Source organism: Scophthalmus maximus, chromosome 16 (genome assembly GCF_022379125.1).
Source record: "Scophthalmus maximus strain ysfricsl-2021 chromosome 16, ASM2237912v1, whole genome shotgun sequence".
Classification (NCBI taxonomy): domain Eukaryota; kingdom Metazoa; phylum Chordata; class Actinopteri; order Pleuronectiformes; family Scophthalmidae; genus Scophthalmus; species Scophthalmus maximus.
Window position 1 is genome coordinate 13,801,861 of NC_061530.1, and position 26,380 is coordinate 13,828,240.

General features: G+C 41.6%; 3 protein-coding genes across 4 annotated transcripts; 1 reads left to right on the forward strand and 2 right to left on the reverse strand.

Annotated features, from left to right (window-relative positions):
- Positions 1–374: 374 nt before the first annotated feature.
- On the reverse strand, positions 375–4,986 carry LOC118287532 (FERM domain-containing protein 6). Of its 2 annotated transcripts, XM_035612825.2 has the most exons (13): positions 4,834–4,986; positions 4,209–4,299; positions 3,908–3,987; positions 3,751–3,809; positions 3,335–3,557; positions 3,025–3,180; positions 2,609–2,674; positions 2,384–2,452; positions 2,097–2,271; positions 1,640–1,816; positions 1,200–1,334; positions 1,081–1,103; positions 375–992 (listed from the first exon to the last, which is right to left on the reverse strand). In XM_035612825.2, the coding sequence occupies exons 1-13, from the start codon at positions 4,960–4,962 to the stop codon at positions 951–953; spliced, it is 1,425 nt and encodes a 474-aa protein (XP_035468718.2). In that variant the 5' UTR covers positions 4,963–4,986; the 3' UTR covers positions 375–950. The 2 variants fall into 2 exon arrangements, with proteins under 2 accessions (XP_035468718.2, XP_035468719.2); XM_035612826.2 differs by lacking the exon at positions 1,640–1,816.
- A 785-nt stretch (positions 4,987–5,771) lies between these two features.
- gpam (glycerol-3-phosphate acyltransferase, mitochondrial) lies at positions 5,772–23,283 on the reverse strand. Its single transcript, XM_035612824.2, has 21 exons — positions 23,055–23,283; positions 19,422–19,557; positions 19,124–19,243; positions 18,510–18,583; positions 17,416–17,529; positions 17,158–17,307; positions 16,826–16,925; positions 16,561–16,697; positions 16,023–16,122; positions 14,440–14,652; positions 14,105–14,218; positions 13,464–13,549; positions 12,316–12,425; positions 11,283–11,353; positions 10,571–10,838; positions 10,166–10,323; positions 9,790–9,867; positions 9,517–9,654; positions 9,194–9,383; positions 8,965–9,023; positions 5,772–8,760 (listed from the first exon to the last, which is right to left on the reverse strand). Exons 2-21 carry the CDS (start codon positions 19,503–19,505, stop codon positions 8,644–8,646), a joined length of 2,481 nt encoding a protein of 826 aa, XP_035468717.1. The 5' UTR covers positions 19,506–19,557; positions 23,055–23,283; the 3' UTR covers positions 5,772–8,643.
- A 427-nt stretch (positions 23,284–23,710) lies between these two features.
- On the forward strand, positions 23,711–25,934 carry LOC118287533 (60S ribosomal protein L19). The gene is made up of 6 exons (XM_035612827.2): positions 23,711–23,823; positions 24,722–24,828; positions 24,934–25,056; positions 25,239–25,359; positions 25,448–25,558; positions 25,740–25,934. Exons 1-6 carry the CDS (start codon positions 23,819–23,821, stop codon positions 25,861–25,863), a joined length of 591 nt encoding a protein of 196 aa, XP_035468720.1. The 5' UTR covers positions 23,711–23,818; the 3' UTR covers positions 25,864–25,934.
- The last annotated feature ends 446 nt before the right edge of the window (positions 25,935–26,380 follow it).

Genomic DNA, 26,380 nt, shown 5'->3' on the forward strand with positions numbered 1-26,380 from the left:
GGTTGCTGAGGGGAGGCCCACAGTGTCAGACTAGGTCTAACAATAGTCATACTCTTTAAAATGTACTTTATCAGTGGCAGGCGGGATTATAAACCAATCACGAGTAGGGTTGTCTGACTCAAAGGCAGGACAGTTTGACTTTGTTTGCTTGGAGGGTCAGTGGTCAACATGTTGATTCTGAGCTCAGGGTCAAAGCAATCCACAATAAAAATCTAATGGGGGCATGTGGTCACATAATTTATCCTCTCAGTTCAACTGTTTATAAATGTTGGTAAAGTACAACTCCAAGTACTACTAATACATAATTATGATGTGGACAAAAAACAGAATACTCAGAAATAAGCAGAATATGTAAAAGAAAACTATACAAGGGCTAAAATGACTATGTCTTTATTAGTTGATATTAATCGACCATAAATATGAAATACTTCATGTAAATGTTAATGATGTTTCCAATAAAGGAAAAGAAAAAAACCCATACAATATATCACCAACAGTATAAACAAATCATTTCCACATAACTTCATACCACTGAGCAACATCAATAATACACTTCCAAAGGGAACAAAACACTGTTATGTTAGTTTCATATTTATTTTATATTTATTACCCATTTCTATATAACCTATTTACCATAATCCACTATATATAATAACTAGCTGCTAAATTATGTCTAGTTGGTGATAAAAGAAAAATCTGTTCCTACACCAGATCTTGTTCGTTGTTTTTATATTGAGGATACAAGTTAACAAATAATAAATACAAACAACTGCGTATCATTTGGAAAATTTAAGTTAAATCTAGTTATAGAAATTGTATATATTTCTGTCTTTAAATCATATTTCAAACAATGCATTAACGTAATCCGAGGAAGCATGAAATCATTAAAACTTTAAAAATATGTGCCATTTTAAAAATCGTTTTTCTTCGTCTTAACTGTTGGCTGAACATTAGTCCACAGAAACCCCTTCATCTGCTCTCGTCCTCAGAACCTGCAAAAGATCAGCAGACAAAACACTGAATCCTGTGACGCTGGACTGAAATGAAATGATCAGTGAGAAAGATCTACATTTTACTCACCTGCTTCATTTCCGTGGTGACAGCTGAACATGAAAGAGGACAAATAATTATATGGGATGTATGAGGAGATCCAAATTTTTTTCCGATATGTCTATGTTTGTTTTGTTTTTTGGACTAACCTGTCCAAGAAGAGGGTAACACTAGCGGCCCATCGACAGACACGCCGTGGATCAGCTCAGCCAGCCAGGACACCTCCGCTGGGTTATCAACAAAAACCTCCTCCTGTTCGTCAACACACGACTCCAGCTCTGCCACTGTAAACGCAAACACATGGACAACCACGAGCAGAAAATGTGTCAAAGTGGCAAGGCTTGTTTTAAAATATTAAATAACTGACCACTTCAGCAGCTCGAACTGTTCAATGCACTGTATTTTTTGGGGGGTTATCATTCATCCTTTTTCCTTTAAGCCTCGTCCCAATGGGTTTTGTTATTTCAAAAATAACGTGGGACCTTTAAACCCTTCTCTTACATAATCACAATCGAAAGGTGTCTTTTTTCGTTTTCTTTTGGAAAAAGCTGACAAACATGAAGCGCTGCAACATCTCCACTCAGCTGACCTGTGACAGAGCCTTCATCTTCCTTCTCCTCCTCCTCATCCTCCTCCTTGGACCAGGCTGTTCTTGTTCCCACTGCAACACTGGAGTCTGACATGGAGGACGTGAGGCTGCCGCTCTGAAGCCTCTGTCTCAAGCATGCTGTGTCACAGATGTAGGCCTCTCTGTAGAAGTGACTCGCTGCAGATACAGAGCAAGAAAAAGAAAATGTACACCTCTGAGTTGTGATTATGTAAGAAAACGGGTTTAAGGGTCCCACACTACTTTTGAAATAACAAAACCTGTTGAGGGGAGCCTTAAAGAAACCAAAGTCCAATTCCTGGTGTGTCTGAAATTGATCTTGTCGAGTTTTGCAGTAACTTTCTTTTGGCCCTGAATATAGGGGCTGATACCTCATGGATATAAGGTATCGTAAAGACAGTCTTCAGGTCTTAAAGCAGAGTGGGGTGAGCCTACCGACCCTGCATGTCTTCCAGCTGCTGGATGTAGACGACTGCATCTCTGGTGTTGATGTGGTGCCGGTGGCTGTCGCTGAGGTGCCTCAGCACGTGTTTGGAGTGGAAGGCCGAGTGAGTGTAGTACACCAGCTTAGGGAGACACAGAGACCCGACTGCAGCGAGCACAAAGCGGCTACCCTGGAGAGCGGGATAAAAGGTGGGGCTCAAAAAAAAAGAGAGGCGGAGGTGGAGTTGATGTTGTACAGATGGAGACATGCATGATTACGTGAATGTTTTTCTGGGACAGAACCTGGAAAGTGAAGCGATCGACGTCGGCCCAAGAAAGATCATGCAGTAGACACAGTTTCCCTCCCACCTCCTTGAGAAAAGTAAAAATTATTCATGAGTAAATTGATACATTTTAGAGAGTTCCAGAGAGGTTATTTACATCCACAAGTCAGAAACGTCTACAGTGAATGTGCATATGCGAAAACGAATGCCCCAACTCTACGGAGCGTCAGTGAGGAGGACTCACCTCATAAATGTGGACTCCTTTCACAGCCACGCCGAGAAGGATCGAACTTCTCAGCTCAATTTTCTCCTGCGCATAAGAGAACAGATGGAGAAGCAGAGTTTTCATATGCAAAGCACGGGTAACATGTTGCAGATGCTGCAGCAGTTTCCCCAGTTAAATATGCATAAAAATGAAAACTCAGCATGAGCAAAGGGTAAATGTGAGTGTCGTCATAGTTAGACTAGATCCTGTGTTTTGATGAATGTACATTCGTTGTCTAATACTCCTGAATAGGCTCCAACAACAAACGCACCCTGACAACCACCAGATTTGTTATTAGTCTGCTTCTTTACAGGATTTCTGTTTTTTTGTTTGTTTTTTTTCTCTTCCTCCCAGTGAGTTAATAGATCATTGAGTGTGACTCGGTTCAATCTGACCCGTCTCATCCTGTAGAAAGTGAGCGGTCCATCCTGCAGCCTGCCGGCCTCTTTGATAAACTGCAGCATCGCCCGGCCGCGCGACACACCTCTCAGTTCACCGTGCAGCACAGGGCAGTGCAGGAGCAGGAAGTCTCGTCCTCGACGCTTTATCAGCTGAGGACATGTCTCACACCCACACCCACACACACACACACACACACACACACACACACACACACACACACACACACACACACACAAATGAAATCAATGTGATTTTCAAGTTTAAGTCCAAATATTGGCACTTTATTTATTTCCTTTTTTTTACCCAGGTGGGGAAGTAATCTTCAGGAAGAAAGTAACGTCTGTGTTTTCTCCGCCGTCTTCCCTCTTCCTCCTCTTCGTTCCCCTCTCCCTGCTCCAGATCTCCGACCTCAGCCTGGAGCGCGGAAGCCGCCAGCTGGAAGAACAAAGCTTCCTGCTGGCGGCTCTGCGAGCGCAGCACCTTCTGCCTCAGCTCAGTGTAGTAGAGCTGCCGCACTCTGCCGCTCCTGAAGACACCAAACGGGAGGTCAAATCACAAAGGTCATCGTTTTTTTTGGAGAGCGTCATCACGTGGCAGCTGATGAAATGTCAAACGGAACATGATGATAAGACACAGTAGTCACGCAGCTGCTTGTGAAGAGGGCACACCGCGAAGAGGCATATGTTGCAGAAAAAGATGCTGATGAGAGAACAACACACGATATCAGCTGCCCATTCTCCACGTAGAACTGCGCCCTCAGAAATATGATGAATGGGACCTGGAAATGTGGAATAAATATTTCAGCGGAGTCAAAAAGGAATACTGCTTATTTTAAGAGTTTGTTCTCTACTAATAAAAATAACCCCAACTACTTACTGTTGTTGAGCCTTTGTTCCATCTTTTGCCAAAGTACTTGCTCAGCTTCAGGTCCAAATCAAGAAAGAGATATTCATTATCTGAGGAGAAAATATACACCGTCAATGAGCAGAGATTAAACAGACAATTGATGATGTTGTGTACAGTGGATTTATCAAATTAGAAATTATTATTGTCAAACAATGTCACAGGCTGATAGGACAATGAGTGTTATTACGAGCAGCCTCCCTACTCTTCAGCATTCCACAGTGAATGAAGTGAAAACACTTCCACTGGACCTCCCGCACAGACACCGACTGACCTCTGAGAACAGCCAGGCCGAAGACGTGGAGATCGCTGACGCGGAGCTGCCCCAGCACACTGCTCAACACCTCACGGCCTCTGGCTTTTACCTGAAAAACAACAAACAACCAAGAGATATACAAGAGCTAACAACATTTTTCACATTTGATTAATCATCAGGTCCTTAGACAGTTGTTTGGTCCAATGGAGCCATCCTTGTCCTTGTATACTGTAAAATCAGCTATTCATTTATTTTCTCTGCATATTCAGTCATTTCATTGTTGAATTATGACATATGCCCCGATTTGAAGCATTCAAGCGTTCTAACCATTAGTTGAACCATCCTCCCTTAAAACAGAGAAACTCAGATTATATGAATTTTGCTGCTTTAAATACTGTTCAACTCTGCTTAGCACAAAAAATGTTTTTTAAAAATTGGACACCAGTTACAATTTTTGGTAAATTTAAGTACAGCCCTTCCCTATTCAACCAAATTAAATGCCAATGTCTTGACTCTTGCATTGCGGACCGGAAAACAAGTGGCAAAGTAAATATGGGATAAATAATTTCTGTTCATTCCAAGTGACACATTTGGATTAAATACGATAAAACAAATGGATAAACAGACTTTAAAAGTCGCTCACCCCGACGGTACAGTCCAGGTGCTGCTTGTTGGGTAGAAGGATGCAAAGTTGTCTCCTCTTTTTCGTCCTCATCATCACAGTGGCTTCTTCCGTCTCAGTCCTGAATATATCCCCGATCCGTCCTCCCATGGGCTTGACCAACAAGTCAGCCTCCCCTCCTCAACCTGATATGTACCGACTTATGGCCAAAGAGGAACTACATAGATCTGTGAAGAGTAGAGCTGAAACAATCAGTTGATTGATCACTTGGCATATTTATTTATTTATTTTCCGCCTTTAATTTGACAGGACAGCTAGGTGAGAAAGGGGAGAGAGAGGGGGGAAGACATGTAGGAAATCGTCACAGGTCAGATTCGAACCCTGGACCTCTGCGTCGAGGAATAAACCTCGCAGTATATATGTGCCTGCTCTATCCACCGGCCACAGTTATTCCATATTTTATCAAGCACAAATACCACGTTTTAAAAATCAGAGTATTTACTGCTCTTGTCTGTCACAATGTATTCAACTTAATTTCTATGAACAATAGTTTGGAACTAGTTTTAGGCACTTTAGGTTTTGCGCTTTTAACTTTTGTTCATATTGGGTTTTGGAGTAATGCTCGCCTGAAATCAGGACCACCTTGCTCCCAGACAATTTTTAAGTGTAGAGATTCCTATCATGATTATAGTGACTAAGATTATCACAGTTACTATTATAATCCCTATTACTAAAATGTGCTGAAAATGTTTTAAAAGTACAGCTACACTTACTGAAATAAGTTTAATATTTAGACGCCACATCTATCATTCATAAAGAATAATAAGAGCCAACACCACAACACTTTTGGCCCATGCCGGGTTCTGCTTGAAAAAAGACAAACCTTAAAGACACCAAACACTAATATCAAAAACATTTTCTGTCCCATCCCCCCAAAAATAAAACACCAAACAAGAGACCATTGTTAATCTATCATTAATTTATTCAAAATCAAAATATGATGATGCCAATTGTGCTTTGTCTTCCAAAAGCAAGAACAAAAAAACAATTTGTTTTTAGTAGCTCTAGTAGCTCTTATAGTAACCACAAGTTCTCTGCACTTGTGTGTATTTTTTTTTTTTAAGTTACGACCTACAACGTTCTTTTGGATTCCTACATGAAATACTCTTTGTTAACATGCACAACAACATCAACAACAACCAAAAAAAAACCACAACAAAGAAACAACAGTGCATTACAAAGGCACCTGCTCCCCAGACTCAGGTCTTTTTTTCTTTGTCTCTTTTTAATTCTACAAAATTGTACATTTAGTTGTAGTGGGATGTTGTTAATGAAGCTTCAGTAGCACTGAGTCTCAACAACCCTCAGGAGCAGTTCATAAAAATGATATCGCACCTGTACCGTCTTGAGTATTCTGCAATATCTCACTGACCTTTGATGAACTACATTCAGGAGGTAACACATTTTATCGCCTACACAAACAACTTTTATGCTCTTCAACATTATGCACACACTAGACTGTAAAATACAAGTCCCAGGTTAAGTAGAGTTCACATTGAAGTGTTGATGATTAAAGGCGACCAGAGGAAACGTGCAGTACAGTACGTAAAGTGTTTTTTGTCCTGGCGGAGGGGAGGGGTCCCTCGCTGCGGGGGACTTGCGGATTTCAGGCTCAGAAATGCTTTAAATGTCAAAAGGTTTCAGCCTTTTGTGTACTCTGATATCACATTCCCACTTAAATCACATACTTTTCTGTTCTTCAAACATCATGTTGGTGTAATGTACCAATCCGCAAACAAGTGAAACCCTCTTTCATTCGTCGGTTATTATTTCCTACACAGGTTTGACAAACTGCATGAAAATACGCAGTTTTTACATTAAATAAAGCTGTAAGTTGAGGATTTAAATTAATCTTTAACAAGCAGTGTTGTCGACCATTGTCACCAATGTTGATTTCTCACATTCCCACTTTCTTCACATTATCATTCTGAGATTTGGGTCAGCAGTAACCTCCGTTCATCAGACTTCCTTTGACTTTTCCAAACACACGCGTCCTTTCTTTTCATATCAGCTGAGTGCACATGACGTCAGCCACGCTTGCACTCACTTGAACACCATCGTTAGTCAGATGTTAAACCTGTTGTGTTACAAACTTTTTTATTTCTTATTCTTTTTTTTCTTTCAACAGGAAAACTTCTGCAGCTACATGCACTGGTACTGTGCAGCAAGGTTCCACTAAAAGGTTTTGACTCCACTCATAATTTACTGTGGTAGTTTTTAAATTTTCATGATCAAAGCATTCTGTTACCACAGAGTTTTTAATTTACAGCGTGCCTGACAAATTTTTTTTTTACATGCATTTTAGAACTAATTTTTTTTAATTATCAGGAACTACTTAAAAAAATAGTGTTTGAACAACATTTTTACAATATGGTTTTTAAATAAGGTCGGAGAAACGTGGCAAAAAAACTGAAGTGAAACATTATTTTAACGGAGAAAACGGACAACAGTATTATCACTGCTTCTAACAGCAGCCTGTCCTCCTTAAAAATAAGGTTCCTCGAGAGTGCAACTGCGTGTTCTCACTAATATCTAACTTTCACAGACCTGACCTACTCTTCACAAGGATGATACAGTGGACTATGCAGCTACTCTGTCTTACAAATGTCCAACATTTAGACCAACATTGCTCTCTCAGCAGTGCTGCTGTAAAGGCCGTCCCTGAAAAGTACGACCGAAGAGCTTCTGAGCTTGTTGCGTTTGAAATGTAAGCGACGTGACGGCTGGTATTAAGCATTTTTAAGAGCAGTGCTGTGTAACATTCATTGAAAAGTGAAAACCAAAAAAAATGTTGCACATACACAAAGATCAAAGTCATTCTTAATCAAAACCTCAGATGAAACGTGTGACTGAATTCCCTTGGATATTAGTCGTTTGAATGAAATTGAATATAGATGCATGTGATTTTAGATTTTTAAATTGTTTAAATAGTTGAACTTGTTTACTGCTTGTTGTTTTAAACTGTGGAGAATGAATTAGTTGTTTTTATGGAGAATTTAGGTTTTTACAGACAATTTCTGTAAATGAAAATTTGGATATGTACACATTTAGCAGGATCACTATATCTCCAAGGAGTGAGCAAATCTTTTATATTTTTTTCATATATCTTGCTATATTTGATGACACCAGAGTGTATGTATTTGAATGCACTGCAAGTGAGACATTACTCTTGTGGCCTATGTACAACAAATTTGTTTTCATCATCAAAACATTTTGACATGTTTTCTACTGTATGATAACGGAGTGCACTGGCGATGATACAGCAGTTTTACAAACAAGCCAAAAAGTTAACATAAAAACATCTTCGTTGTTGGTTATGTTTACCATTATTTTCTATGCATATTTTGCTTGTGAGTTTGACGAAAGGCAGCTTTGTCTTGTTCAGATTGCCGTAAAAGTGATTCTTTATTACTAACCTGCTTCAGTGTATTTTCTGATCGTTTAAAATTTTGACCATATGAAAACCACTTCACATCACTGGAAAAGTTCACAAAGAGAGGACGGTTCCTAGACGTACCTCTTCAAAGTGACGATATATGTGTTTTTCGTCAGCTGCACAGTTCCAAGACAGGGAGTCATAGACAAACAAAAAGGGAAGACTGGCTTCAAGTCTCTTCCAGCTAACGGCTAACAGTTAGTGGCTCTTGCGTGAAGGCACTTCCTGGTAAAAGCGCTCCACATAGTAGCACCTGGGATTGTTTAGAAGTGACCAGTAGAAGCCCTTAAGTGGAAGGAGCCTGGGGGTCTGCGCTGGGATGAAGGGGGTCTCGGTCAGAGCAGTGCGAACCCCAAGATATACTGCAGGAGTTTGTTCCGATTGGCCTGAGGTAGAAAGGTGCTGCTCAGCTGCAGAGTTGTCACCTTGTTCTCTCTTCTCTCCTTGAGGACCTACAGAAAAAATTACAACCCAGGAGGAACCATTAAATCCAGCTGGAGGAACCTGCATGCCATACACACCCGACTTTATAAACACTGCAGCGCATTTCAACAACTGTCAGAAAAAAACACCAACTATGTAGTACATTTTTGATTGGTGTTAATAAGCTTAATTTATTCTTTGGAAAAACATTCATAAATTTAACACACACTTACCCCGAGCTCTTTAAATGTCCTCACTGTGTTCTTAATCAGGTAATGAGTTGCACTTTCGCCTGAAATTGAAGAAAATAGAATCACAAGGGATTCAGATATTCCATTATACCTTAGAAACTGCAACGTGAGTAGTTATTTCATTGGACTATGCAGATAATTTACAGTTTTGGAATCATTTTTCTCAATGGACTGTTCATATTACAGTCTTTTGATCCAAATTAATTATTACCGTAAGCAGCCACTCCTCTCTCTGTGCGAGTGAGCAGGTATCTGAAAAGCCGCTGGGTGTAGTCAGACTCAGCCATGGGCTGAGTCAGACTGTGGACAAAGATCGCAGCCCCGCTGTAGGCCTCCAGTACTGGGCTGATCAGTTGCTGAAGGAAGATGAAGAAGTCCTGGTGCTCAGCGGAAACGCTCACCTGATTGACAGAAATAAAAAAAATTAAAAAACGGAGACATTCAGTGGCTGGAGGTTGTTGGATCAGTGCAGTTTGAAAGGAACATAGTGGTGATTTTAATAAAACATATTAAATTAGTCTTTCCAAATTAGACCTTTAGGTAGCGGTCTCTTTGCTCCTCTCCAAAGTCACTGTCCTCGTCCTCCTCGTCGCTTCTCCAGGACAGGGGCTCGGGGAACTTTTTGGACCAAGGTTCCTCTGTGGGGCTGGGGCTCAGTTCTTCCTGTTCTTCCTGACACACACAAACAAAGAACCATCTTTACCATCTAAACACAGCACTTCCCAAGATGTTCAGCATGAGTCAAACTTCCAATGCAAGTCACAGTGGTTACGACCATTTCTTTGAGGTTTGAGCATGTAAACGGACCTCTGCTACGTAGAGCACTCCATACTGGATCAGCCGGGTCACTGCATCATGAAGAACCTGGTAAATAGTCTGACATGGCTGTGGGACGGTGAGGACAAGAAACAAAGGGAAAAGATTTAGATGTTAAAATCTTTGTCAGCGACACATTTCGTCAAATCTGATATTGTTGGATCAAATATCATAGTAATATCGATAATCAATAACCATTCTCAGAGAGAATCTTAAAACCAGCTTCTCTGTGGCGCATGAAGCCAATTTCACAAAACAGTTTCAGTTTTCTCCAAACAAGGGACATGAAGGATTTTGTTTTTCCCCACTTAATTTCTCACTACTTGACTAAACGAGTATGTACAGTTCACAAAGAGCCAGGACTTACAGGTGCCACCGTCACCTCGTTGATAAGGAAGTGGGAAAACCCAGCAGCCTTGCGGATGAGTCTCTCCTGGCTGAGAAGGAGGCTACAGGGACTACCAGGCTTGTGATCGGACTCGGATTCCGCGACCATCTCACGCTGCAGTGACAGGATGCTACAGGCTGGAGACAAATGATGACAGAGATTTTAGTAGAGTAAAAACTGTAACCGACAGGCACTCGAAAACCTAGCGTCTCACTGTTCGTATTAATGAAGCGAACAGCAAACTTTCTAACTCACAATCTCAATCACATCCAGTTATCTGAAGGAGATAACATTTTTTGAAAGTTTTTTTGAAGCTTAGTGACACAGCTCAGCGATACACCAGAGTGAACACCGAACAATAACTAAAAACTAAACTTAACGTACCAATGATTGCATCAGAAATGAAGACGTGGAAAAGGCCATTGCTGTAGAAGTTGAGCTCAAAAAGCGCTGGGACAGTTTGGCTGGGTGCGATGGTGAACTCCCCGTTGCGATTTGCACTGCTGGTCACGTTGACACAGTTTCCCAGGAGGTGGAGGGCACGCATGACCACATCCTCCGAGTTCCCTGAAAAGCCCAGGTCAAAGTCCCGGGAGAGGATCTCCTCCTTCATGTTGAAGAAGTCTTCCACCAGCTTTGACAGCACCACACCCTGGAGCAACGAGGAAGAAAAAAAAAAGGAAAAAAAGATGTGGATCGTCTGCAGAATAAACCAAGATTCAGTACAACAAAGGCCTAGAATTAGCTTAAGTTTGTTATATGCAACTCCGGCCAATTCCTAAGCACAGGAAAACAATTTCGGCTAGTGCTTTCCCACTGTCAACCACTTACATCCGTGTGCCTGCAGGGGGCAGAGGCTCACCATAAATGTACAGAGGCAGTGAGAGCAGAGGCAGTGAGGCAGTGAGAGCAGAGGCAGTGAGAGCAGAGGCAGTAAGAGCAGAGGCGGGAAGAATGAGGTCCTCTTACTACAATGCAGAGGTATTTGATATTTGGATCACCTTCATGAAATGAAGGTAGCATGAAAAGAAAAAAGGGAAGTGTGATGGTGGGTGTTACAGGAGATAGAGGGGAAATGAAAGACAGTCAGACTTACCTGTCTATGTCTGTACAGCAGCAGACAGGCAACAATGTGGGTCGACATGATCGCTGATGACTTATTAGCCGCTGTGATGAAGATACAAAGACGGCATCATTAGCAACACACAAAGATAATATCAAAGCAGTGAAAATTTGCAAATGAGTAATGTCAGGAAGATGGTAGAGCTCTAATCTCAAGCAAAGATGAATACATGTTCCCACAAATATTATACATATTATAATATTTATGGAATTGTATCCAGTTTCCAGCTTACAGGTTTAAAACATCTCAATTAAAAACAATGTTCAATAAACTAGATTTGTTTGATTAGGTATCATTAGGAATGAATTTTTTTCAAGAAACACAGATATAAAAAAAAAATCCAGGCGAGCTGACTTTATTATTAGACAGACAGAGAAATTATTAAAGTGTGTGCGTGTGTGTGTGTGTGTGTGTGTGTGTGTGTGTGAGAGAGCAAGGGTTACTTCTGGTCATCCTTAGCATAGTTCAAGTTGTAAAACATTTGTGAGCACTGGTACTGCATTCCTCCCCTCTGCTGCTTCTCTATCCTCCCCTTCAGCTCATTGGCTAAAAACAACATGCCATCCAGCTGGAGGCTCTGTGATTGGTGGAGGGTGGAAAAAAAGTGCAGCTGAATTAGCTGGGGGGAACCAGTTTCTGTGGTGCTACCCAGGGGCAAAGACGCCTAGAGTGATGTGAAGCGGATGGACTGATGCGGCGCTGTGTTGGATTTCAATTAAAAGGAGGCAGTTTGATGGATAGTGTTTCACGAGGGCTGCCTTTGCTCCAGTAAGCAGGTGCAGCTTTATCACGAGATGAAAAGAAGAGCTTTGTGCTTAGAGAGGATAAAAGAGGAGTGCCTCCTAAAGCAGGAACCATGTGCTCTGACATTTTAATGCGTGAGATGTGATTTTTACTTTAAGCCTATCTTGGCAATTTGGTGGATTTGTGATGACTCAAAATATTAGACACAACAATGTCCCTGTTAAGGAGTAATCACAATCTGTGTGATTGTGAATTTACTTACTGAAGAGGACGTGCTTGGCGAGGTTGTTGATGAGTTGTCGTCTGAAGATGTCATCAGGCAGCTCTCTGTTCATCTGCTCCCCCTGCCCCTCAAACAGCCGAGCTTCAGGCCTGAAAGAATGATAGAAACAATTAAACTTATACATACTTTTTTTTTTAAGGGGGTTTTCATGGCCTACAACAGCTAATTTCACTCATTATGTAGAAGTTTGTTCAAAATATAATATCGAATTCATAATTTAGAAAATGTGGCAGGACTGTAGATGGGAGAGCATCAAAAATCCTTGTGTTTTAAATAAACACTAATCTGAGCTGATGTTAAAGCTGATATCTTGCCATAAATGTGATTATTAATTTACCATTAACCTCCTGAGGCTGTTTCTCCTCACTTTTTTTCTCTTGGCCTTATGTTTCAACCAAACATGTCATATATTTTCAAGACATGATAGCCTGCTGTAAATAATGTGTTACTATACTGTACCTGCTCTCTGGAACTTTTAATGAAATAGTAGTGGATGCAGTTTGTGTCCAAAGGGCTGAAGGGGTTTTTAACAACCTGCACTGCTCCAAACCAATCTGGGAAGGGACAGTGCTGTGGACGTACTATTTGACAGTATCAGTGTCAGCATGAAGCTACGATACTGTTTACCAATACTTCAGTTACTGATAGTGGGTCCAAGCGGGTTAGGAGTTTGAATAACAAGAGTAAAATTGACAGAATAGGATTTGGGTCTAGGAATATTTCAGCATAATATATCCTTAGTTTTACAGTAAACATTACAGGATTGTGGTGGTGTCTACGTAACTTCTTTTTAAAAGTTAAAATGTTATACAGTCTGAAAGTGAAGCATAGCGAGGAAGCCAATGTGGAAAGCCTATAAATTAAGACTAGGAACAGAGGAGGAAAAAGCTGGGCTGACATTATATAACTATGGAGGGACGGCGCTAAACTCGAGTGACCCCTTTTGATTAACTCAATTGCTGTTTTCAGATGTCAGACAACAAACCCTGCTGCGAGGTAGCAGCAGGAGGAAGTCGAGTGTGGACACCAGGGATGTTGATGTTTCAGGTGGGACTCCTGTTGGTCCATGTACCAAAGGCAGATGAAGATTTCTGTGTGGTTTGGAGAAGGGGAAAGTTTACACTTACTGTGCAGAAATAATGATGGGCATCAAGGTGTGTTCCAGGGACTCTGGTGGTGGAATATGGCGGCTTCTCTGGGTGCCCAGGTACTCCTTTATTTGACAGACAAAAGGTTCATAAATACTAAAAGTCTGTAAAGAAACACTGTAAATTGTTTGTTGGCTATGATCTTTATAGACATTTTTGTAAGCTTTCAAACCTGTTTTGAGATTTTAAAATAACCTGACATTTACTGTTTATGACACCAATAATTTCAGCTTTTCGTTAACCAGTAATATATGTGGCCATGATATCACTAGTTGTCTTTGTATAGCACTAGAGTAGATACAGGAGCGGCAAATTGGAGTAGTAGTTAGCACTGTCGCCTCAACAAGAACGTTCTTAGTTCGAATCCCGGTTGTTCTCCCTGTGTCTATATGCGTCTTCTCCACGTACTTCGGCTTCCTCCCACAGTCTAAAGACATGCAGATTGAAGTTAGGTTAATAAGAGATTCTAAATTGACCACAGATATGAATGTGAGCGTCAATGGTTGTTTGTCTTTGTATTTCAGCCCTGTGATGGCTGGACGATGGCGAACTGTCCAGGGTGTACCCCGCCTCTTTCCCACTGTCAGCCCCCCAGTGGCAGGAGATTTGCAATCAGTCACCTTCAGAGAGAAGGGCTGGTTGAAGTCAACCCGCACACACCCGTAGTTCTTCCTCAGCATCCGGAACACTCCACATGCGATTCCCCACAAGCTCTCGTTCTTCTTGGGCTTGCCCTGGAGGGATCGAGGAGTTCAGACAGTTATAGTTTTAACTTGCATCTCTCTCAAAAATCAAAACTCTCGTCTCAAAAAACACACTTGCCTGCTACTCTACCAAAATAGATCTTTACTCCCTGAATTACCCCTTAAGCTACAATTTCAAAAGTTACATAAATTAACTATATTGCATGTGTGTTTTTAATGACAAAGAAAACAGACACCATCCAAGCACTTACCAGCTGCTCACTATTGTAGTTGCCCTCAATAATGCGGTCGTAGGAGATGCCAACTGGCACCACCAGTACGTCTGGGATGGACCCGGTGTGTACTGCGTCTACCACGATGGACAGCATGCCCGCACGCGCTGTGGACGGCTTACCGCTACGAGAGCGTGTGCCCTCCAGGTAGACCTCCAAAAACTGCTGCTGACGCAACAACTCCTCTGTATACTGAGAGAAGACGGATGATACAAAGAAACATAGGAGTGAGAAGGGCGGGATGGAGGGGAAAGGAAATGGTGGCACTGGATGTTAGAAGTGAGACAAATGTAAAAAAACACTGTGTGTACAAAGTCGTGACACTTTTGGTGCAATTTGCTGCAAACGTTTAGGTGTAAAAAGCATTGTGTCCATTACAAGTTAGAAGTGAAGCAACAATAAAAACTGTTCAGCTGCTGTACAAGCAGCCTGGATACAAGTTAAAAATAAGCGGTGGTCACCAACAGCTTGAACCCCCCCCCCCCGCCCCACCTTATCTTCCAGCACTGCAGGGAACAGAGCACGTGCCAAAGCTGTGTAGTGCAACGGTATCCTCCTGTGTACAGTATGTACACAGCTGCCTCACGCTATGTAGACACTTTTGAGAAGAGATGCTTCTTCCAAAAATAGAGTCTAGGCTTTGGCATTTGGAGTAAGCTGTAAAAAAATTCAGGTTGGGCTTTCACAAGAGCAGCCGCAGTTAAGAGCTGCACTTCTGGCTGTGGAGAAGTTTGGCTAATTACATTTATGTGAGCAACACAGGGCTGACAGATTGAAATCTTAGTTCGCTTTCCACAAATGTATACGCTCTTTTTGCTGGGATGAGTGATGCACTATAGGAAGTACCGTAGGAAAAAACATGTAGGTCATCATTATCGACAGCAGCCTTTGTCTTCATGCTGAAAAATCTCTTATCTTACAGGGACAGTGCAAACTTATCTCAGAGGGAAAACGCCTGGACTATGATGCTTTTACTATTCTTGACTCTCTCACAAAAACTACAGACTTACAGCAAGTTTGAATTCTGATAGACAATTAAGAAAATCCACCAAGTCTTCCAGCATTAATATTAACATAATTAATAATCATTCGCATTAGTTCTACTCTTATTAGCAGATGCTTCTTAAGCCACATTATCCAAATATTAAAGCTGAGCAAAAGGTTCAGGTTCCACTTTTAATCAGTCTCGTGTTCTCATGCAGTCTACTCAAAAAAGAAAAAAAAGACTTTTCTGAAGATGCTTAATGCACACATCGGGATGGAAACACGTTTTCTACCATTGTCATAGTTCGAAAAGGCTTAAATGACTGGACAAAAAAAAGTCATGTTCACTGTATTGACACTGATTTAAAAACCATTCTTTGGATGAATGAAAGGTAAAAAAATGTGTAGTATAAATATTTGTCCTTCGTAATTTTACCCAAGCCTGACCAAAACAGAGCAGAGCAGAGAAGTTTAAAGACAACTCAATAACATATTATGATTAAAAAAAAAAACATTAGGTTTTTAAATGAAGTTACCCGAACTTTACTGTACAAGAAAATTAGACCCTTGGGACTTACTGCATGTAAGAGTGATCTGTACAAAACGTCTTTCTTTCCATCCCCCATGTCCTCCATTTTCCGCCGTATGAAAAATCCTCCCAGTTTACGGATCAGAGTGCTGGAAGAAAAAGAAAGTATGTGGGTTTTTTTGTTTTTTTTCTCCCACTTTTTCCTTATTTCCCTTAATTTCCTTAATTTTTCCTCTACTGTATCTTGACACAGTTTAATACTTCCACCGCCCTAAGAAAGAATTTCATACAATCTTAATCTTCTGTAGTTCTAAGTAAAGATGGCTCAGGTCTATATCATAAACACCCACGCACCATGGAAGAGCAGTACGATTTGAGGCAGTTAAGGATAAAACAGGTTAGCAACCTGTTGTCAGACCAGTTGTCTGACTATTTAAATTCCCTTAACATCACAACATAACATCAGTTGCTAAGTTGAGCTGACATTCCTCTCTGATCTATGTCCTTTTGTCTTTTCACTTACACAGAGAGGAAATACACTTTAGTGCCAGATCAAACTTAACACCATGGCTTCCTGGGCCTTTTACCTGAGGATAGGGATGCTTAGGTTGTTTCCAGCTGCGATGTGCGGGGCTTTGATGTTGTGACAGAACAGGATCAAGGTGATGAGCAGGTAGTCAATGTGGGATTTGTGAACAGGGAGGAAGACCATGGGCACGTTTTGCTGTAAAGACAAGATACAGATGATTTTTAAATAAACACAGAGCATTTCTGAGTGCAGGCGATCAAGATGTTTTGACTTTAGTGGAGCAATCATGTCGACCATCTTTACCTACAGTTGTTAATACTGACCTCTGTAGCAGCTTTCTTGACCATTTCCAGCTGACCTTTGTGGATCTGGATGCTCCAGAAGAAACCGTTAAAGAGCCTCAGGAGGACCCAGCCCGTTAGCCTGGACAAAAACAAAAGGGAACATGTAGAAGAGAAACAAAGAATCCCGAACTGGAGCTTTGTCGATACGAAGTCCAACGATCTGCGGTAACATGAATCAGACTGCAGCACAAAGAATGAATGTTCTCTGTGGTTTTAGATTATGGCTAGAGAGTTGGATTATGGTGTTGCAACATCCCTTTAAACTACTGGTTATATCAACAGTTCAGGGGAGATTTGTGGTGGAAATGCACCTGATGAAGGCTGGTGAAATGTTGGCAACCATCTCCTGGAGGAAGGCCCTGGCCTTCTGCTTCACTTTACTAACAGCTTTGTGCTCCTGGCCAGGCTGGCTGGCTGCGGCATCCAGATCTGTGGCTACCGTCACAATAGCACTCTCCACACTACAATCAAAAAAGCAGAGCTCATATCAATTCATTATACTTTATACATGCACTGAATGTAATTTTGCCACAACCCCTATGAACGCCTGATGTTACGTCGACTCCTACCTGCTGTTGTTGAGCACATTGTCCACCACGTTCCTGGTGAACATGTCCTTGTTCACATCTCTCTCCATTACAAACAGCACGTAACTCAGCCTACGTGCCAACCAGCCCCGCTGTCTGCATGAGCACACACACACACATCAATGAATACAAAGGAACATGTGAAGAAAAGCATATAAACTGTGTGTGAATATGTATTAATACACATAGTTAAATGCTTTGTATGGAATATCTGATTGAGAATCTGTGAACAGACCTCTCTCTCCGTTTCTCTCAGACACACAAAACAAAGGGCATAACTTAACAAGACACAAATGACTGTCGGTCTGTTACTAACTCGCCGTGTCTGATTATACAGATTTCATTGTAGTTCAACACATTTTCGGCAACCAGCGAGGAGCCCAGGCTGACAAATCCATCACACCTAGTTTTCACAACAATGACTGTGGCTGTGTTTAGGTCAGTTCACACAACACTTATTGTCTTAGACTAAATGGACAATACTAACTGATCCATATCGAGTACAGCCCGTCTTGCCCTGGATGTCTCAGTTAATATGCTAATACAATGCAGAAAAATAAAAAATAGACATACATCTATTTCAGATATTCCCTTGCAATTTGGTGCATGATGACAAAGATGCCTTCATTGAAGTACTTGTATCTAAAGAATATGGACTTAGACGAATCAAGTTTATCGATTCATATCAAGCTCATGTTTACATTTTAGGGGTTGAGGTATTAAAGTGTCTCGATAAGTTTTGCCAGTTAAGCTCAGTCACCGGATGCATGTGTCCGGTGTCCCCTGACAAAGATTTTTTAAATTATTCATCCATCTACCTTTCCACTGTTTCACAGACCAGTCCTCAGGACTTATTGTACACAGGAAAGGCCGGCGCCTGTCTGTAATGTATTCACTGTACTATACAGGAGGAGTTTCCCCTCTTGCTCTTGTTTCATGGGGCAATTTGAGGGGCATCGGACGCCAAAGCGACATGTGAAATCTAATGAGCTTGACATGAAGTTCATGATGTCCATGATGCAAAATACACTGGAAAGGAAATGACACTCCAACATATTAGATTTTGATTTGATTACCTAGTGTGGGTCTCATTGATGTAGATGACATTGCGCAATCCCAGAGATGGAATGCTCGTGTTGAAGAGCCTCTCCTGTGTGACAGAAACAAAAACGATTGCTAACAAGAAGAAAGGGACTTGGAGCATCAACATAACTTCAACTAAGGAATTGACTAAATGAATGAACATATACTGGCATATTTAATGTCATTTTTATTCTTATTGTCTATTGTCTGGCTGTATTATGGAAACAACTAAAATGTTTCAAATCCAGAAAACTGTACGACTGAGCTTAGAGCAGCTTGGAATAATAATATGTGGAAAAAAGACTTTCCCACCATCAATAATTATGACGATATACGAACATGCCTGTTTAATAGTCTATTGCGTTGAGTAAAAGAACAATACATGTGTGTGCTTTAGAATTACATTTGAATATAGAAGCTCTCAGGGTCGTTTCACCAAAACCGATTTAAATAATCAATGGACATTTACAATAAATTATTAATGACAGGTGCAGTCCACTGCATACTGATGCCTTTTCCTCTTAAACATGAACATTCTCACTGGACCGAACCAGAGTCAAGTAAGTGAATTGACGTTGGGAGTTAATTAGCTGTGGTGTAACATTACCCAGCTCTGTGGTGTACAGGAGTGACAGCAGCGGCCCACAAAGGGTCTCTTTCTGTTCAGCAGGCCCTCCTTCCACGTGCTGGCAACACAGCGCAGCACTGAGGGGCTGGTGCTGCGGTCCTTCAAACAAAAATCATTGAAGGTTGAAGAAAAACACATCACACATAAAAAAGGGGCCTGTTCTATGCAGCATATACAATGCTAAGGGCAATATGAAACTATGATCCGACAAGGTGTTTGATGCTGATCCCGTGATAGCGCTTAAGAGATGAAGTGTTGATCTTGGTCTGTGGCTTACCGAGTCATCGTTCGGATGCTTCCAGCGGTTACACCACTGCTCTCCATTGTTGACCTGCAGCAACAAGCCGTCGGACAGCTCCATGTTCTCTGCCGTCTTTGCCCTCCCTCCAGGTCACACACTACTAGCTGGCGAGCTGGTCGAGAAGACACAAGGATATCACACGGTTACATTTCTCATGATTTGAATACAGATATCACTTCAGGCAATCGTACTGTTTTCATATTCTGAACAAAAGCACAGTCGTCAGAAAATGTTTTAATTCCCTTTTGTATCAGTCAGCTCATACTTCAGACAACATGAGCAGACAAACTACAGACAAACAAGGGTATTTTACTGTAGACGTAGAGTAGATTATGGAATTTTTCAACTCCAAGCGTACTTGCTGGAAATATTTGAGCATTTTATGATTTTAACCTCATGTAAAGATTTTATTTTTTAATTTGTAAATGAACTACATCTCCTATGAATCTTGAGTCATGCAAATTTTTGTTGTTGAATGGTAACTGAATGGACTTATGAAACACAGTCAACATTTTTAACCATTATATGGCCCAAACAACTGGTCAATTAATCGTAAATGAACCCTAATATATATTTGTACTGTACATATATATATACAAAAGATGCAACATCAGCCTCATTGCACCATGCAAGCCAAAGAAACTGTATATCCAGGAGCGGAATGAAATTTGGGTCCCACCCACCCATGCTCTGCATCACCCTGCAAGTATGAGCTGGTTACACTGAGAACCAGTTTGCTCCAGTTAGACCAGATTTTCTGAATAACGGGAGGGTTGCATTCTTTGGCTCATCCCCAGACACGCTGGACACAATTTACAGGTCTGGTCTACTGTGGTTTAAATAACTAACAATGATCTGCTGCACAAAGTACTGTGTATTATTATTCTTTATATTATATTATACATGCCCCAAATATCTGAATGACCCTCATGACAAACTGGGTGACAGAGGAGTCTCAAATGGCTGGATTAATACATACAGGTTTTACATTTCATATTTCAAGGATTTGTTTTGTCATTTGAGTCACACTCCTGCTGGCGAGCCATTTATAGTACCAGAATGCCACACTACAAAAGAAGGGTAAAGAATTCCTCATTCCAAGAGCACAATAAAGCATCTTCAGACATGAAACAGCTGACTCTCCTACATGATAGGATTACTCATCCATCTTTGGAAACGGTTGTTCGTGGACAATTCAAACTTTTTTTAAATATTTTTTTCCATTCATGTTAATATTGCATAGTTTATTTATTTGACTGCTGTTTTGTGGTTCTGTTCTTAAGATAGAAAAACTTCAAAGTACAGTTCCAGGTCATCATGTGACATAAACACCCCTCATGTTTTCCTAAAGTACATGTATGCTGGTTATTGTCTCGCTAACCCTTTGTCTCGCTGGAGGTGTGCTGCAACTGGGCCCCAAATACCTACGCACAGTAAAAAACTCTCACATTGCCCCGCTCTGGCTGCTGTTCCCCTGTTGTCGTCTATCTAACTCTTAGCAGGCGAATGATGTGGTCACTGCAGTGACACACGCGTGGCTTTCGGTCCAGCATTCAAAACATTTCAGGGTATTTTGTAAAGAACACCAGTAATAGACTATAAACATTTCCTTCTTGAAATATTCAGGCCTTAACATTTTTTACTGGAATGTGTAACTAAACTGTCTGTCTGTCTGTCTGTCTGTCTGTCTGACGCAAGTCAAGCATCTATCCTGCACAGGATGCACAAAGTGCTTCCTGGTTGTTTTACAGTGGTGCAGTATCTCACTATCTCTGGTTCTTCCTGAATAAATCAAATGGCATACTGAGGTTTTCCAAAAATTATATATATATAATATATAATATTTTGTGCAGATTTGTCTGTTGAGTTGCAAAAAGACATTTCAAGTAGTAGTTTGAAAGCAGAAACAATCAAATCAAATGTTTGATATGATGTGAAGATCAAATACGTGTGTGCTGTGATACACATGTAGAGAAACTACTGGAAAAACACAATGAGCATTTAGTTGTTGTCATGAGGTATTGAAGCAACTGCTATACCAGACTATTTGCATATCGACAATAAAATACAAATTGCACGTAGGGTCCAGTGGCTTTAAGAGACAAGGACAAAGAGCAAAGAGAGTTCAAAACACTGCTGCCAGTGTCTCTGATTAGTTGGTAAATAAGTTAGTGAGTCATTTTATGAATGAAAGCTCAGATACCAAACGTTGTACAGTATGTGCATCAGTCAAGGGACAATGCAGCTCCATGTTTCTGTGAATAACAGAAGAGAGATGACAGACACGCATGGCTCTTTGCAAAAGGGGAAGGATGTTTGTATTTCCTTTCTTTCTTTTTTTTAAACCTGTCTTCTTGTCGTGTTGTGGTGGCAATAAGTGATACGCACACCGATGAGGCTGTTCAAAAGGGTGAATGACCGGGAGTACTACCCTTGATGGGGTGACTTTGTCGGAAGCCAAACAAAGAAGCTGGAAGAATACGGAGCTGTGGGGATTAGGTAACAGACGAAGGTAGCCTTAAAACAGCAATTCACTTTCCATGCAAGTAAATAAACATCAGTGTAAACTGTCCCTTTTTCTAGTCTTCACTTTCACTAAAGTGAACTTATGTGATCGTCCATCTTATTACCTCAGGTCTTATCCATCCTACGAGTGACAGCTGGATCAGTATTGCTGCTTTTCAGGAATGCGCCAATATTGCTGTCCACTACTTTACCACCTCCATTAGCTCATGCAGGCTTGGACTTCCTTTGCATAAAAAGGGTGTTTATTGTTCTTCGCATAACTAGTAAGCGAGACACACAAACGAAATGATAACAAATGTGGCAAAAGCTACTAAATATGTAATAATATTGGACGAATAGCAATATGGTTTTTTTGTAAGCTGGCATCAGGGGAGACAGATCATCTCCAACCCCTTGTTCACACACACACACACACACACACACACACACAGTGTACAGCACTGGGTTAATCCTTCTCACACGCCGCAGGCCGTCTGCACTAAGCGGGTCAAACAGGAGAAGTCTCTGTGGGACAGATGGGGCGAGCGGGTACAGTAACCGAGCGGCGCAGACAACAATGGCCCGGGGGGGGGCCCGGGCTCGACCCGGTGTCCGGCCGCGCCGCGGCGTCGTGTCTGGATCACGCCGACATCCACACATGAGAGATCGGCCCTGGGTGTCCCGGGTCCGTTTCTCTCCGGCACGTTGCACACATTTGCCCGCTGCAGAGCACGAGTCCCTCCGCCCGCGACACCGGGAGAGCATTTATATCACTGACGTTAGCTGCGGTCACGAGCGAGCGGTTAGCGGTAACTCGATGCATGTCACCGGGGCAGACATGGCACGTCAAGGTTAGACGATGTGCTATCTTGAAGCCGATGCCGCTGCGAAGTTGGACCGGCTAACGCCACGTTATGACCACTAAAAAAAAAAAATACAGCCCGGATGTGATTTAGGGGCTTTTGTCAGTCACAAGTATGTTTCACGACGTCGCGCAAGCTAATGTTTGCAGGACAATGAGCGCGCGGCGCCAGTGACAGCTCCTTGAGCGTCGGCGACGCGTTAGCATTAGCTCGCTAGCCGGGTTAGCGACGTCTCGCTTACCTTGGATATTGTGTCACGCTGACTCATTTCTCTACAAACAATACACCCGTTGACTAGACTGCAGGCCGGGCGGTTGTTGAGCCCCTGTCGAGTCTTCACGCGTTGGTTCCACTCTCCGTGGAGGGGCCGCGCGACACGGCAGCAGCTCTCCGGCAGATTAAAGACGAATGACAGGAGGGACGAGCGAGCCTCGTTGTTTTGGGACCGCGGCCAACCACAGTGGTGCAGTTCAGCCAGCAGCCGGAAGGGGGCAGGGCTCTGCACGGTCCTTTTTTCTTCACTCGACACTGGGATGATATCAATGTCTTGCAACTGTCTAGATTCAACAATTTTTTTTATTTTTGTGACATAAAACGTATCAAATAAACGATGACATAAAACAGACTTTCAAACCAAGAGCAAGCTTTTGAAATGTAAGTCACTGGACGGATAAATAAATAAGGTCAAACATGGATGGGATGCGCCCTCTAGTGGTAACACATTTTAAATACATTCTGTTGGATCGTACCACTGTCCTCTAATGAGGAGTGGAGGGTCAATCAATACACTCAGGTTTAGTTTTTAGGCAGATCAAGCTATACATATTCAATAAAACATTTAAAATTTTTAAGACAAAATTTAACACTTAACATCAACAATCATGTGATGCCTTCATTTACGATTTCCCAATGAATGCTACGATTGAGTCACCCACGTGACCACGGTTATAATGGTAGGGTCTCAAATTGCCAGTTTCCTCCGTTCCTCCCGAGCCAGCGGCAGCCATGAGGTAAGATACATGTCGGATGACTAAACATGCGTTTATTCTAAGCGAATGATCCATTGGGTTGTAGGCTCTGCTATTTAACATATTAGCGAGCACGGGCTTTGTTTGGCGAGGAGAAAAAATTGTCGATTTCTATGTGAATACACGTCGGGCCCGTGTCGGTGGAGCTAGCCTAGCTACGCTAGCAAAGACATGTCACAACAACATGTCACTGAAAGATAACAGGTCCGTGGTGGCGAGTCAGTGAGCAACAACACAATATGTAAGCCGAACATGCTGATTACAAAAAAAAAATCGTTTCATGGTTAATATAAATATTGAAATTGAAGGGGTTCCTTTGTAACGCCTTGTTGTCATAGGCCGCTGTTAGCTCCATCCAATACAGTGGTCTGTCTTTTAAATAGGGGCGTGACATTGGATCATCCACCTGCTTCCTCCAATCAGAACATGATGCGTGATGTCTAACTCATCGGCCACCGACGAATTGTTCATATATGTTAAAGAAAACAGGATTTAGTAGTTAAGCTTGAGATGATTAAAACATAATGATGGGTACTTAACAGTAAGTGGACATATTGGCGATGTTGCTAATTGGATGCCAAGTGACCTTGCACCTGTGCTGTTACATTTAGAGATGTATGTCAATAATATACTTTGATTTGGGATTCAAGAGAATAATTCAGTGTCATGGGTTACCTCCTGTGTTTATTTATTGTATGCAGTTATAATTTTTTTATCTCTGACATAAATGCTGAGAGTTGTGTGTTACGTGAGCAACGTGTCAAACCAATGACATGATTCACCTGTACTTGCTCTTAAATGTTAATAGAATCGCCCTTGCAGTGTACGCACCTCACATCCTGCAAAAAACTCATATTTTTTCAACTGTATTTATAACCAGCATGCTCAGGCTCCAGAAGCGCTTGGCGTCCAGCGTCTTGCGCTGTGGCAAGAAGAAGGTGTGGCTGGACCCCAACGAGACCAATGAGATAGCCAACGCAAACTCTCGTGAGTTGTTTGCTTTTTGCATTGCGATTGTGCTCTCTCTCTCGGTGAATTTGTGACCTGGGCCCTCATCTCATCCCTCTTGTCTACAATGCATTTGTTCTGCAGGCCAGCAGATCCGAAAACTGGTGAAGGATGGCTTGATCATCAGAAAACCTGTGACGGTCCATTCCCGTGCTCGCTGCCGCAAGAACACACTGGCGCGCCGCAAGGGACGTCACACGGGTTACGGTGCGTAATTACATTTCTGTCAAACATAAATGATTTAAATACATAACAAACCACATGCTATAATTTAGTAGTTTTAGAAAAGTGCATGAAATTTATATGAACATGAGTTGACACTTCTATATTTATTATTTTCAATCATGAATGTAATTTACCATTCTTTTATTATTTTTTTCCTACTCCAGGTAAGAGAAAGGGTACAGCCAATGCCCGTATGCCAGAAAAGCTGACATGGATGCGCCGCATGAGAATTCTGCGTCGTCTTCTTCGTCGCTACAGGGAGGCCAAGAAAATTGACAGGCACATGTAAGGATGAATTTCAGTGCCCATTGCTTGTGAACAAGAGTTTAATTTAAATTCCAGTTTCAAGAAGAAGTCTTCCTCTTTTCACCAGGTACCACAGCCTCTACCTGAGGGCCAAGGGTAATGTCTTCAAAAACAAACGTATCCTGATGGAGCACATCCACAAACTGAAGGCAGATAAGGCTCGCAAGAAGCTCCTAGCGTAAGTTCCTCTTTTTTTCATCTTGATGTTTTTTTGACGTTTTGTTCATCATGTTCTTTGTATCCCCATATTAAGCATTTGGGCTTTCTGGAATCTGATGCAATTACACTTTTGTTGCAGTTGATTTTTCCTTGTATAAGTGAGCTAATTTTCTGTCTCCTGCTTCCTCCACCCAATCCAGTGACCAGGCTGAGGCTCGTCGCTCAAAGACAAAGGAGGCTCGCAAACGCAGAGAAGAGCGTCTCCTGGCCAAGAAAGAAGAGATCATCAAGAACTTGGCTGAGGAGGAAACTGCGAAGAAGTGAATCTAAACTTGTTTTTTTTTTCCCCCATTCAGATTTCCCTTTTGTTGTTGAATAAATTTGGACAAAGAGACGATCATTGTTTGGTGAGCATTATTATCGAGGAATGTCTGAGGCCAAGAAGACAATAAGAATGAGATAATTTTTTTTTCTTTTCTGACACATTTTAATATCTGCCCCTGTCGGAGGAAAGGGAAATTATGGGGATATTTTAACTTTTTTTTCAATAAGGTTTTTTTAGATGGAGGTTACTACAGTAATTTTATTTCAAAGGCCTGTAATTATAAGGTAAATGTGAATCCACAATACTTCTGGATATTATTGACTCATATTGTCCACACTCCAACAGGTGGCAGCAGAATACAAGTGATAAACTCGTAGGTTAAATTCTTATGGGCACAACATCAGAGGGTCTGCATTCATTTTCATCATCCAGTTGTTTAAAACACTCAAAGAGATGACTACTAGATGACTATGAATATAATAATCGGTTCCGCTTCTCATCTCAGGCTCTTTTATC

Coding starts and splice junctions, on each gene's coding strand:
- gpam (XM_035612824.2), bottom strand. CDS start 19,505: ATGGAGCTGTCCGACGGCTTGTTGCTGCAGGTCAACAATGGAGAGCAG. Junction 17,530..18,509: donor ATCAATGAGACCCACACTAG/GTAATCAAATCA, acceptor GTGCTCATGCAG/ACAGCGGGGCTGGTTGGCAC. Junction 9,868..10,165: donor ACGAGGTGACGGTGGCACCT/GTAAGTCCTGGC, acceptor ACCGTCCCACAG/CCATGTCAGACTATTTACCA.
- LOC118287532 (XM_035612825.2), bottom strand. CDS start 4,962: ATGGGAGGACGGATCGGGGATATATTCAGGACTGAGACGGAAGAAGCC. Junction 2,675..3,024: donor CTTTCTACAGGATGAGACGG/GTCAGATTGAAC, acceptor TCTTATGCGCAG/GAGAAAATTGAGCTGAGAAG. Junction 2,272..2,383: donor TCGATCGCTTCACTTTCCAG/GTTCTGTCCCAG, acceptor CCCGCTCTCCAG/GGTAGCCGCTTTGTGCTCGC.
- LOC118287533 (XM_035612827.2), top strand. Junction 24,829..24,933: donor GATAGCCAACGCAAACTCTC/GTGAGTTGTTTG, acceptor TTTGTTCTGCAG/GCCAGCAGATCCGAAAACTG. Junction 25,559..25,739: donor GCTCGCAAGAAGCTCCTAGC/GTAAGTTCCTCT, acceptor CACCCAATCCAG/TGACCAGGCTGAGGCTCGTC.